Source organism: Schistocerca cancellata, chromosome 11 (genome assembly GCF_023864275.1).
Source record: "Schistocerca cancellata isolate TAMUIC-IGC-003103 chromosome 11, iqSchCanc2.1, whole genome shotgun sequence".
NCBI classification, from domain to species: Eukaryota; Metazoa; Arthropoda; class Insecta; order Orthoptera; family Acrididae; genus Schistocerca; species Schistocerca cancellata.
The window spans coordinates 58,535,140-58,549,548 of NC_064636.1; the positions used below are offsets into that span (position 1 = coordinate 58,535,140).

A 14,409-nucleotide genomic window follows, 5' to 3' on the forward strand; every position below is an offset into this window, starting at 1 on the left:
TTCTGGCTGCCACTTTGTTTCTGGCAATGCTTTCTATATGTTAGCCCTCTATCCAGTATTACTCCAAGATATTTGTGAGTAGAATTATTTCAAGTACGATACCCCGAGGATATATTAAAGGATCTATTTGCCTGTTTATTCTTCATGTGGAAAGCGCAGGTCTGGGTCTTGCAGGATAAGGTTTCAAGTAATTCTCATAGTAGTAAACAGTGAATTTTTCCAAAGATTTTGATAGCATATCTTCTACAGTCTCAAAACAGTCAGCCTGAGTAGTGATACTGCAGTCATCAGCATAAATAAAGCTTACAGTTCCTTCAGGGATAGGTTGATCGTAGGTATAGATGTTGAATAATAGCAGTGCTACCACACTGCCTTGTGGCAGCCCATTTTTCTGAGTACTCCACCTACTTTTCTTACCCTCAAATTCAATAAAATTATTTTGCATTCTGCAGAAGGTTTCTAATATTGCACATGCATGTGAAGTCTTTAGTTATATCATAAACTTTATTCAGAAGGAGCCAATGGTTGATTGTATCATAAGCTGTGGATAGATGGATAAATACAGCACCTGTAATGAACCATTTTCATATCCATCTTCGATATGTTGTGTTAAGTTTCATATTTGAGATGTGCAGCTCTTCCCTTCTCTAAAAGCTGCTTGCTATGGTATTAGAAGGGGCTCCACCTTTCTAATGATTCTCTGAAGAATGAGCCTCTCCAGTATTTTGTAGAGGTGACAGAGTAAAGAGATAGGTCTATAATTTTTGGGATCTTTCCTATCCTTTCCTTGTTTCGGTATGGCAATTACTCTTGCTTTTCGCCATACTTTAAGGATCTTGCATTCTCAAATACAGTTGCCCATAAATTCGAGTGACCAAAGCATTTTAATGGGACCTAAATTTTTGGTTTACTCAGCTCTAATGTCATCCTATCCTGCTGCTCGTCCCTATTACATTTATTCAGGGCTGAATTCAATTCTTTGAGAGAGAAAGGAGGAAATAAGATACTATACTCTTTATCTGTTTGCCTGAATAATTGCTTCCTCTCTATATTTCTGCGTTTAGTTGATCTGCCATTAATGAGGAGTTGGTGAGCAATTTGATCTGGTTTAACATTAACATATGCGTTGACCTGAGTGTTATCATTACGTCACACTCAGCCATCAATTGTATCCATTCCTCTCTCTTTGCCTCAGATATTAAAGAGAGGACATTCTGTGCAAGGCTTGATGTGGCTTCACTAAAAGGATCTTCTTCAAACTTCATGTAGTATTCTTTAAGAAAAGAGGCCGTTTCAGGTGTTACACCCTTGAAATAATTCATTCTGCATCCCCATAGAATTGATGCTCAGGAGGAGGCATTAACGATGTTAACAAAATTCTCATATTGATGTATCACAGGATCCGTAGTTACAATTTTCTCAGCTAATAATTTTGAAAATTACTGCCAATCTGCCGTTTTGAAGACATACCTTCGTCCGAAAGGGATTTCTTGAGATCTTACTTGTGGGAGCACTTGACACATAATAGGTCGATGTGCATTCAGTATGGGCTTACAGACGGATTTAGTGGAGGTATGAAAAATACTTTCACTAACAAAAAGCACATACGGATTATAGCCAGCGTCCACTGTAGAAAGAATGAGGCAGTTTTCTGTCATGAAGGAGTGAGATGGAAAGTTTCAGCCCACATGAGGACAGCCTCTCCATTTTGATCCTCTTGAGTGTACCCCCAAACATGGCTGTGACTGTTGAAATCACTTATCACAATAGAATCTTTCCCTGTAATAAAATTTTCAGGTAGGATGAAGGAAAAATCTGTTGCTGGAGGTTCATATGATGATGTGACTCCACAGTTACATAACAGTAATAATTTCAATATTGTTATCACCTGACTGACGAACTCTACAGACTTCAAGGTCAGGTCTTATAAGGATAGCGCTTCCATAATGTGCATGTTGTGTTTCAACAACCAGTTTCATTCCAGGAACAGAATGACGTCTCTGCTGGGTATCTCTGTATATTTCTTGAACAAACAAAATATCACAGTGCTTAGTGTGGCACATGTCTTGCAAGACTTGTTGCTTGCATTGAGGTATTCCCTCAATATTCACAGATATTATAGCCAACATTGGTCCAAAAACGAGGGTTGATTTGATATCTCTAATAATTCTGGTGTGAAAGGATTAGCCACCAGGTCATTCTGAGCTGGACTCTGACATTGTCCAGGGTACACCTGATTGCAGTTCATGTCTCTGTATTTATCATAGAACATTGCAATCTTCAGGGAGGCTCCTTTCATGTACCCTAATATTAGATGTTGCCTTAACTCTGAAGAGATAATTATTTGTAGTAATTCAAATAGTTAAGAAATGTCCCATAGCATGGTTTATGGCAATATTTGTTGAAAATCGACTAACCTGAATATAATTAAATAGACTTAACTAATGGAAACACCACAGGGGGATACTGGTGTCTCTCAATTTGTTCTTTATGAGACAATGTATGAATTGCATAGATCACTCATGTGCTGTAACCAAAGCTATGAAACTGCGTCAATGTGCAACTGCCTAGCTCCATCTTATACAAATTTATGGGTATAAATGTATGATGACTCACACCTGCAGTCGTATGTGGCACATTAGTTAACTTACCCTTAGTAAACGTAGCTACATTGAACTTAAACCATAAAAGAATCTAATAGCAGGAATACTTACAGAATCCAAATAAGTAGCATGAATCTGCAAACTATTTTCACAATTTTATATTTTAGTGAAAAGTAGCTATTTTAGCTTTAAATGAAACCTGTATCATTTTCCAACAAACTCAATCCACTCACGTAATTTCAAGCAAAAAGTACTCAAATTCTGCTTACAGAATATTTAGAATCATACTTTGATTTATGATTCAGTTTGGAATCAAGTGAACACTAACAGTATTTGACAGATGTCTAACAATACATGTTTTAAAAAGAACCATTTTGGACAGGAGTGCAAGGCAACAATCGTGTCTACCTGATTTTCCTAAGAATTTTTGGTTGGCAAATGCCACCCATATTAGCTTTAAGTGCAATGGTGATAATGTGAAGGTATTCGTTACAGCCTTTATGGCATTTGCCAGATATATTTCAGCAGAAAACATCTAAAAGTGGTCAGGAAAATCATATGGTGATGGCAGTAATAACCAGTTACTTATAATGACATTTGTTTTGGTCTTATTATATAAATACCACATTACAACAATGAATGGCACTTTATTTTGACAAAGTACTACTGTCAATGTTGCTCTTGCCTTCTATTATTTGAAATCCCATTTTAATAAATCACTGTGGGATACTTTATTTAATTTCCATTCAGAATCTTCAGAATCATCACAACCTTATTTTCAGTGAGGAGACTATTAAAATATAAACTACGATCCAGAATTTAAGCTTCATGTGAGTATAGCATTGTAAGTTTGTGAACTCAAGGCTCTGATCTTACTTGAATAATAATGGTAACGATTTTTGTCTCAGCAAGCATTACTGAGAGAACAAAATATTTTTCTGTCATGATTGAAGTAGACCATCAACAAAGAGCATAGTACCAAATATGCAATTAAGTAGCTCGACAATAGTGTAACAACATTACTATAAGGAGAATTACAGAATTTCAAATCCATGCAACTTCATGCCAAGTCACAACCAAAATTTATTATCGGGTGTGTATGAGAATAGGATCCCACAAACTTTAAATAGATCATCATTCCCTAAATATTTAAAAGCCATGCAGTATTACAGCCCCTATAGCAGCACACTATTATCCTGCAAGAACTATCATGGCAGATACGATCTCATTTCAGTAAAAAGCCACACAGCTGAAAGTGTCGCAAAACTCAAAAATGCCTATCACTTAATAACAACTGTTTCAAATTATTAAAAGTATAACAAAACTTAGTAAACAAAATACCTTACACCAATAAGAAATTTGTAGGAAATCGAAAAAACTGACAGAAAAAAAACATTATTATATATCAATCCAAGCATTAGTGAAAATTTCTGAAAACCTCACATTTACTCAGAGAAATTATGGAAAATACACACTATGAAATCATGTTTAAAGCAGATGAAAGGCAACTAAAGTAATCGAATTAAAACAAAGTAATTAGAAAGAAACCACATTTAATAAATTAACTTATTACAATAAAAATTATGCATTTGGATTAAATTCATATTCTAGTAACCACACAGTTCCTTCAACAGTCCTTGTTTATACAAACAATTGGAATTATTATCTGAGACTACATGAGGACAGTTTTCCCACTGATGTTTGTGCAGTAGTTACATGATATTTAAAAATAGACAAATAATTAAAAGATTTGAGGCATAAAATTAATCTTCACTAACTCAGAATTGTGTACAGAGCTCTGAAATAAAAATATTTTTCACATGAAATGTGTCACTTAAACTGACAATAGTGCATTGGCATAAATTTAACAAAGCATGAAAATTTGAATGACTACACATAAGACCCTTCTGTGTGTCAAGATACACTGTTGATCCAAATGATTATACCCACTTCCCTAGGAGGAGTGTGTCCTACCCAGTGGCACTGTGGTTATGTCACACAGTAATGAAACTATAACCAGACATGAATGGGTAATCATTCTATTTACAGTATGTGTAAAAAAAACTGGCATAAATAATTTGGCCAAAGAGCAAATGGTTTTGCCTGGTGCCTGGGTAAGTGCACCTCACAAACATCGAATCTGGTTGACTGCTCAGATGCTTCTATCATGAGCCTCTATGGAACATCGTTGACAGATGGTGAAACCACAAATTGACAAAAGGTTGTAGGATGCCCATGCGTTATCTATAACAAGGAGATCAGAACCTAGCTGCTCTGTAAAGTGGGATAGATGACAATCTGTGTAGACAGGAGAAAATGCTTGAGCAGGCTGAAGAGTTTCAAGCTATTCAGCAGACACTGTTGAACATGAAGCCCCAAGATATATAACCGCTTTTTATTCCCATGTTGATCTAACAACATTGGCGGTTACAATAGCAATACAAATGGGATAATTGAGATTGGACTGCATACCTATAAAGATGTGTCACACGTTGTGAAAAGTAACATTTCTTGTGGACCAGGTCAATGGTCATGCCCAGACATCCCATCATCCAGATGAACAATTGTTCAATACATGCACCACACAACAGGTGGAGGAACGTGGAGGCAATGTCATGCTATGGGGGATATTCATATGAGGTGCCAAGAAATAGCTGGTCATAATTGAAAGCACGATGACAGATGTGGAGAACATGAACATTATTGCAACATCTGCATCACTTAATGCTTCATGTATTTCCTGAGAGTGACAACATCTTACAGCAGGATAACTATCCAGATCACTAGGTCAGAATCACACTGCAATGGTTTGAGCAGCATGAGCGCTCACACTGTTGCCTTTCCGACCAAGCTCATCCCATAAGATTAAACGAATGTGGGATGCTAATGCACATGAACTACACTGCAACAAACCGATAGCCTACAATTAATGGGAACTGTGTGAGATGTGTGTACACATGAAGTCTAATTTACTGCTGGAAAACTAAAGAATTAATGAGCCCATACCATACAGAAGCACTGTTGCATTCTTAAGATGAATCAAAACGCTACTAGGCAGATAATTATCGTTTTTGCCTTATCTTTGCATACTTGCCACCATCAGTTATTTCCTAATGGAGAACTAGCACAGAAAGTTCACATATGTGCAGATTATTGATCACACAAATAGCATTACCATTAAGGAGGCATACCTCAGTAACATGTTTGCATAATCATGACATTTTTTTTATATTTCTCCATCGTTGAGATGAGTAGCCTGAGTGATAGGTATGTAATAAAAATATTTGTGTTGTCGCCTGGGTAGTGCATACAGCTTCATGAACATTGAAATGGCAGCTTCTTTGAAATATTTAGCAACATACTGGTACATTCTCTTGAATATGGGGTCCTGCCTACTGCATGGAACTTCTACTCATGAGTAAAACATCTCTCTCAATGCATCAATTTGTGGTAGCCAGATCATTAGAACATGGAGCATTTACAACAAAAAATTGCAATTCTGTACTTCGTAAGTTGTATTTTGCATGCAACTTCTTCCAATGTGAAGCTGCGAAAAATGGATTTCTCATTTTTTGTGACCCCTCTGTAGCACATGTGAACAATATTCATAACACACTTCTAGTCTTCTTTGAACATGTGTACATGTACTGACCACAACAGTACTTTCAGTGGTCTCCATGTATTATTGCATGTTTCTTAAGATGATAAACCAAAGTAAAACATTTCCTACAAATAACATCTGTGTAGCCTTTTGTCAGTGTGTAGTGATAACTATATCTCGAGGTGACTTTAGTGATTAACAATTTTCCACAATTACCACAATTCTACGATGATTCACCGGTGTGTACTAATTATTTATTGAGATTTACAGAGTGAGAAATATTTGCAGCAAGTATCACATTTGTAGGGGATCATTCCTGCGTGTATTAATTTAGCCTTCAGATGACGCAGTACTGAAAACGATTTGGCACAAACATGGAATCTGTGTGGTCTCTGTTCAGTGTGTATTATTGTTCCTTGAGACTGCTCCATTATGGAAACTATTTACCTTTAACACTACATTTGTAAGGTCTCTTTCCAGTGTGTATTAATTCGTGTCTCTTCAGATTGCCAGACTGAGTAAAAGATTTTCCACAAACATTACATCTGTAAGGTCTCGTACCAGTGTGTATTAAAATATGCTGCTTCATATGGCTCGACGTAACAAACAATTTTCCACAAACATCACATTCGTGGGGTCTCTTACCAGTGTGTATTAGTTCGTGTACCTTCAGATTGCTCGAATTAATGAACGATTTTCCACAAACACCGCATTCGTGGTGTCTCTTACCAGTGTGTATTATTTCGTGTACCTTCAGATTGCTCGAATTAATGAACGATTTTCCACAAACACCGCATTCATGGGGTCTCTTTCCAGTGTGTATTAACAAGTGATTCTTGAGATGGCACGACCGAGTAAACGATTTTCCACAAACATCGCATTCGTGGGGTCTCTTTCCAGTGTGTATTAACAAGTGCGTCTTGAGATGGCACGATCGAATAAACGATTTTCCACAAACACCGCATTTGTGGGGTCTCTTACCAGTGTGTATTAATTCGTGTACCTTGAGATTGCTCGACTGAGTAAACGATTTTCCACAAACATTGCATTCGTGGGGTCTCTCTACTTTGTGTATTAAATAATGTAACTTGAGATTGCCGGACTGAGTAAAAGATTTTCCACAAACAGTACATCTGAAAAGTCTCGTACGAGTGTGTATGAAAATGTGCCTCTTCATATGGCTTGACTTAGTAAACGATTCTCCACAAACACCGCATTCATGGGGTCTCTTTCCAGTGTGTATTAACAAATGTTTCTTGAGATGGCCCGACTGAGTAAACGATTTTCCACAAACATCACATGCGTGGGGTCTCTTTCCTGTGTGTATTAATTCGTGTAACCTGAGATGGCCAGACCGTATAAAAGATTTTCCACAAACAGTGCATTTGTAGGGTCTCTTACCAGTGTGTATTAATACATGCCTCTTGAGAATGCCCGACCGAGTAAACGATTTTCCACAAACATCGCATTCGTGGGGTCTCTTTTCTGTGTGTATTAATTCATGTGCATTGAGACGGTCAGAAAAAAGAAATTTTTTTCCACACAGAGTACATTCGTAGGGTCTCTCGCCAGTGTGTATTAAGACGTGGTTCTTCAGATAACGCAATACATTAAAAGATTTGCCACAAGTATCACATTTGTGGGGCCTCTTGGCTGAGTGTATTAAGCTATGTCTCTTAAGATTACGTAACCGAGTAAACAATTTACCACATACATCACATTTGTGATTTCTCTTTGCATTTAGCACAGTGTGGACATTAGCATTATCACTTTTACATAAAATTCCATCGTCATGACATCTTTCGAGTTTCTCTGCAACTTTTGTAACATTACCTGTATTATGTATGTCATTAAAGGATTTCTTTAAAGTTTTCTTGGTTTCCTTGGATGAAGATTTCTTCTCAGCCTGTTCCACGATTCCTTCTCGTACGCACTCCAAGGAGATATTGTTTTCACGGTCATCACCACATTCAGGTTTCTCACTGTTGGCAGCAGATAATGCTTGGTCGCCCTCACTCATTCTCAAATGTTCTTTCAGGCAGTCATCAGTGGGAAATACCTCACCACATGACTTACACACATATGAAGGTGCCTGCACACCATCAATGTGGATGAAGATATGCATTATGAGTCTGTATTTTGAAGGGAAGCTCTGTAGGCAGAAACTACAGTTAAACTTATGGAATTCCTTTTCCCTGATGCTGCAACTTAATCTCGTGCCACATAAGCCGTCTTCTTGCGAAGTCCGTATTTTGGTATAGTTATAAGACATACTGAAATCTGTTGACTTCTCTGCATCTATCTCCAGCTTGTCATCGACTACTCCTTGATGTAATGTTTCTTGATATGAAATGTCACAGCTGTCACCAGCACTTTCAATTAAACTGAGGAAGGAGGAAATATGTTAAATGTTGATTTACATGATACAAAAAAACAGTATTTCACAATCCACAAAATCAGGTACTATAAACCGAAAGTTAAAAATGTATGGGCGTCACATATAACTTATTTAGTAAATGTAAGTGATTTAAAATTGTAATGACATTCTGCCTGAACGATAGAATTTTGTACAGTCCATCCTACCATAGTCTTTTGTGAGCAAGTGATGCTAGTAGGTGAATGGTCTACCTGTGTGATATTTGGGTCCAACAATTCCACCTGCAGCTACCCCATTCCATCACAATGGAAATGGACATCTTTGAGCTTCCCAATGAGGTAATTTGAGTGTGGATATGGCTGTGGGTGCATAGGAGCATGCACATATTATTCTATCCTGATTGCTGCTTCTGATTGTTTTGCTTTTGATGGATTTATGGTTTCAAGTAACCAATGACAGTGAGAAATTACAGTTTGCTTTCATAGAAAACTGTAATTTTGCTGCAGAAGATGGCTATGCAAGGAAACATATTAAGAAATTTTTCTGACTTGAGCTCGCTCATAGAGGTCTAGCCTTACAAGCTGTGAACAAAATCATGATCTCAATTGTGCTGCAGATTGTTGATCACTGTTTTCTTGGGTATACTACAGATCACATAGTTGTAAGGTTAGGACACGAGTTTAAATTCAAGGACAAAACCTGTCATCTGCCACAGTTTAGTCATAGGTCACTTAGAATCAGCTGTGTTTGTGTGTTGCCTATAACCGAGCAGTAGCTGATAGTGGATGTAGCAACACTGCAGTGGCAAGTGACACACATCAGCTATCAAGTAGTTTTAATCAGACTACAGTAAAAGTTTTTTCTTTGTGATTAATAAAAACCTTTGCAGTTAATTACTACATTGCACAGAACAGTTATACGCTCTGTCATTAACACCATGTTTCTTCTTTCATGAAGAGAAACTCACAGTAAAATAGGCTTCTGTCTAGTATCTCCAGATTATTGTAGAATATTATATCCCACTGACTACAGTAATGTATGCTGAATTTAAAATGATCACATCTTTTGTGTATGCCCTATGTAGGTATATTCCTTATACAGTTGCTTCCACATAGGACAGATTGTAAGAGTAGATACCTGGTGTCCCTTGAAAAGGCTGGAAACACCTCCCACTTTCAAAGCTTACAGATGGCATACATGGCAGGCACTAACTTTCCCCAAACACTCCTATGAACACATGAACACATATACAAGGAGTACACAGCCACAATTACACGTTTCCAACATATTTTCGGATTAGGGAAAGCCATTCGCATTCTCAGCGTGGAGCAATATCCTTCACATGTACGCTGGATGTGAGTGCATATTTTCTTGGATTCTACAGACCAGGTATGCCACATGCTGATCGAACTTTTTTTGTAATTTGGCTTACAGTTGGTGTGGGCGACATTACAGTAATTATTGTGCAATGTATCATTTTCCCTTGGGCTCAGTAGAGGAGGCAAGATTGCTTTCTCACATAACGCTGCAATTTTTCCTACTAGTTCAGCTGTTATGTAGCACTACTTGAAAATAAAAATTCTTATCTAGGTTTCTTGTGGGATTACATTCACACTGTCTGAGCTATCTCCTTTTCTCCACTCTGGTGTTTAGATTTGTTCCTGCCTGATACAGCAGTTTTATGGGCTATCACAACAATAATAAATCCTCCTCGTTGCTACTCACATTTCTGTTGAGCCAGCTGATGAAAGAAATTATGTAGACAGCTGTTCTGGGCTAAATATTCACTGTAGATGAACAGTATTGGAACTATCACCAAGCTTGGCAGGAGGTGAATACTGTGAGTTGACACTTGCTTCGACAACAGGACAAGTGCTCCAACAGTGTGGTGAATCTACCTTGCAATAATCATGGTCTGGCAAGATGTAAGCAATTTCTGAATATCACTAGATGGTAAAACAATCCTCTGTCTGCTCTATGTGGTACTCACCTAAAAGACCTTTTGACATGCCCATGTGTCTGGGTTAAAATTATAATGAAGCAGGCTTAGAGATAAGTTGTGAGAAAATAAATAACTGTGCTGAAATAAATTCTAGCACTTGTATTCAGAAGACATAGCTTATCTCACAACCCACCACAAGATGCTGGCAATACACCTGCGTCTTACTGACATTAATATCTCCTACAAATGAAATGATTTGTATATTTTAGGACAATATTAGCAATGCTTCTTGCAAAGAGGATCTTGGCAAGTCAAAACAAAATCTACTGTTATTGTTGAATAACTGCCCTAAAAATTCATACAGCTAGTGTCTGATCTCAGCCCTCACTTATGCCTCACACACAGCAAATAACAGGTTGTCCATCCACCAGCCCTTGCCGCACCCCCCCCCCCCAGTGTCAACCAGTCAGATACTGTGCCCTGACAGCATGTGAGTACTGGAACATTTATGAAGCGACTCACGTGAAATACAGTGATCTTCTACAACTAAAAAGTTTCATTTACTCTACATGTGCTATCAAACCATGAATGTTCCATTGCAGTATAGGAGTAATTAAACCAATGATAAGCTTTTGTGTTATTACTACAAGGCATTAGGGAGATGACATTTTGAGAGTTTTTGCTGTGGAATTTGGTTGTTCCACCAAAAAAGCATCAAAGTTTGCATCAGGGGCTGAGTCTACATGTGATTCATGGGTTAGGGTGTATGTAGCTGATTCTCTGAAACTCTCAAGTCTCATTATTTTGACAGTTATTGTTTCCTGTATGTTTTTTCTCCAGTGAGTGTGGTGGTGGCTTTAGATTTCAAATATTTTCTACCTTGTTCTGTTGGGATAGTGTAGAACATCAAGTAACACCCTTATCAGTTGCCACAACCCCCAAGCCACCATCAAATGTGTTCTTGAAGACTTTGCTAGTGGAAGTTCCAACACTGAATATACCAAGATGCCTCATTGGAACAACCTTCCCACAACAAAAGTGAATGACACAGCAAATTGCAACGCTTATGTTCCTGATTCATATGCAGCTTTCTGCTATTTCTCATGGAGTTCTTGTCCTTTAAATGACACGGTGAAATCCCACAACAAAGCTTGTGATGTTTGTGACTTAAGACATCATGTCAAGGCTCATTACATGAGCAGTTACACATGATGTTAACCCTGATGAACTTGAGTTTAATATATTTATTAACTGCAGCTTACCATTTTAGTTATTGTTGACTCAGTTCCACAGGCAAGACAGATAAAATGGCAAAACTATCCACAATTGTACAGGCACATAATTACCAGCTGTGTCAATTATGAAGAAATTGAAAGAATGTGTCAGCCTGTATCTAGATAGAATTTTGAACTGGTGTAAGCATTGCCAACTAACTTCAAACATTAGGATTAAAATAGTGTATTTCACAAAGATGAGAAACACAGTGTCCTATCACTACTCTCATAAATTCTTGAGTGTAGCTATATGTGGAGATACCAATGGAATCAACACATTGGTTCAGTTGTAGGTACAGCAGTCAGTCCATTGCTATGATACCAGAGAATCCATTGCTAGGATACCACAGAAATCCAATCATGCTACAAAGGTGATGCTTTCAAAACAACTGTGTGACTCACCTCAAAACATTGCTAAAGGGTGTGTGATGAATATTAAATAGGTCTAACCATAGATATTAATCTTTTACTTCACAGTGCTTTTCAAGGAACAGATGTAGATCTAGACATAGCAGCCACACTCATCTGTGAGCATTTACTCTGTTAAAAATGGTAAATGTTTACCATGGATATACACAATAAATGCAGAATGAAATTATTTCCTAAAAATGATTTTGCAACCTCATGAGCCCAGGCTTCCTATACAACAGGTCAAGTGGATACTACAGTTCCAACACCAGAAAAGCATAGCCACAATTTGGGATGAGAACATATTGTGCCAGGAACAAAGACCTTTACTGAACACAAAGGAAGATCTGATAGTGAACTACAGACAGTATACCAGAATATTTCACTATGCACAGTTTCTTGTCTTTTGAAGTAGCTAGAGCTCTCTCTACCTTGCGAAAGATAATTAAGTCCAGGGAGTTATTTGTCTCTTGCTCTTACTTCTATTCAGTATTATGGTTTTTTTAGAGAGTAAGATTACTAGGAAAATTATTAACACAAAGTTTAATTCTCCATCCACACTGTCTGCCTTGTATACCTATTGATAACATATGCCCTGTAATTTCACTCTAATTCTGTGATGACAATACTTTCCTCCTATGATTTGAACACAACTGATCAATATTCATTTTACTGTGATGGCCAGATAGATCACTATCAGTTTTGCTCCCAAATCAGCCAAGTTTTCAATGTGTGCATTGAGTTCTTTTGGGGAATTGTACTGTGTTACATTTCCCAAATGCAGACATTGGTGATTCTAGGTGTCCTTGGTTAGTAGCTTCTCACAAGTCGCAAAAGACGACTCACCAATTAAGAATTCATGGTCTTACTAAAGTTGCCTACAGTTGCGTTATGAAATTTAAGATCATGATGGTGGCCTGTAAACTGTCAATGCAACAAGCTTATGTTTCCCAATTCACATTGCTGAAACAGTATTCAAAGACCTGTTCACCCCAACATTCATTAATCTGAAGGGGCTGAAACTTGACTCTAGTTTTTGGAAATATAACACTCACCCTTTCCTCTTACTTGTTCTACATGGCAGGACATTAGCTTTTACCCATCACATTGAATTTCTATGACTTCTATGTCACATTCAATTAGAATAGTTAGCACTATGCAGCTGCTGAAACTTCACCTGCACTTTTTTTTTGTATAAAAGAAGTACACTCTTAAGGAAAAGACACATAAACCAGCTGTTTTATAGAATGTGTTACTAACCCTACTGCTTTTTAATATTTTTACTTAATAATAATGAACAATAATGTACATGTCAAACATCATGCTTAACATGAAATCACTTAAGGTGAACATTTCATTAACACTAGCAAAATATCAGTACGGGCAATGATGTACATGGTATTATACGTTTTACTGGTTAAAAAATTTCAGTCGGCATGAACTGCAAACTGTTTTCTAGTCTGTTGCATCATTACATTTTTCATTAGACCTGAACTGTCAATGTTTTTTCCTAATGTTTCTCTAGCTGACCTTTGTGCATAAAATTGCTCAACAATCACCATCAACAAGGAAAAAAATTGTGACACCAACAGTGTGAAAAACTAGATTCCATCAACAAGTGCCATTCCATGTTGAGATGTGCTTTTACATTCTTTAAATAGGGCCAGTATTAGTAACATTGAATTCCAAGCAGTAAAAGGGTTGTCATGCAATAGGAAGCACACAGCATAGATCAGCAAGTGAAACTAAAAATTCTGCAGGAAGCAGACCATGGTGTATTGAAAAACAGCACAATTGGCAGAAAGCTTAGACTCAGAAAATCTACATTATCCGCACTTCTTAAATGAAGAGTTCTTAATTCTGCTGCACTGGGTTCCAGGTGCAAATCGAAGTGACTTCACAGAATTATGTATGAAGATGCAGAACTTTTACAGTGGTTCAGCTATATGTGCACTTCCAATGTATCTGAGTGGAACTATAATTTAGTCAACAACAAATGAGACTGCAGAAAATTTAGACATTCAAAACAGACTTCAGTTGTTATTCTTGTTGCCTGTGTGAGTTCCAAAAGAGGGGCCTAATTTCATGCTCAGTGATTGGCAATGAAATGAATAAAATTGATGAAGGGGCAACCATCGGTTGCATGAATTTGACCAAGTGAGAGAAAAGATTGCTGTATCTTCTGTTAGCAATGCGGACAAAGC

General features: G+C 37.4%; 1 protein-coding gene across 14 annotated transcripts in view; it reads right to left on the minus strand.

Moving 5' to 3' along the window:
* Positions 1-5,383: 5,383 nt before the first annotated feature.
* Positions 5,384-14,409, minus strand: part of LOC126108118 (zinc finger protein ZFP2-like) — a 205,158-nt gene continuing 196,132 nt past the window's right edge. For 11 of the 14 annotated variants that reach the window (XM_049913354.1, XM_049913361.1, XM_049913352.1 and 8 more), the window contains one exon: positions 5,384-8,588. In XM_049913354.1, the coding sequence (XP_049769311.1) occupies positions 6,644-8,588 (1,945 nt within the window). In that variant the 3' untranslated portion in view covers positions 5,384-6,643. The remainder of the gene's footprint in view (positions 8,589-14,409) is intronic. The other 3 variants (XM_049913362.1, XM_049913360.1, XM_049913358.1) reach the window with 1 other exon arrangement.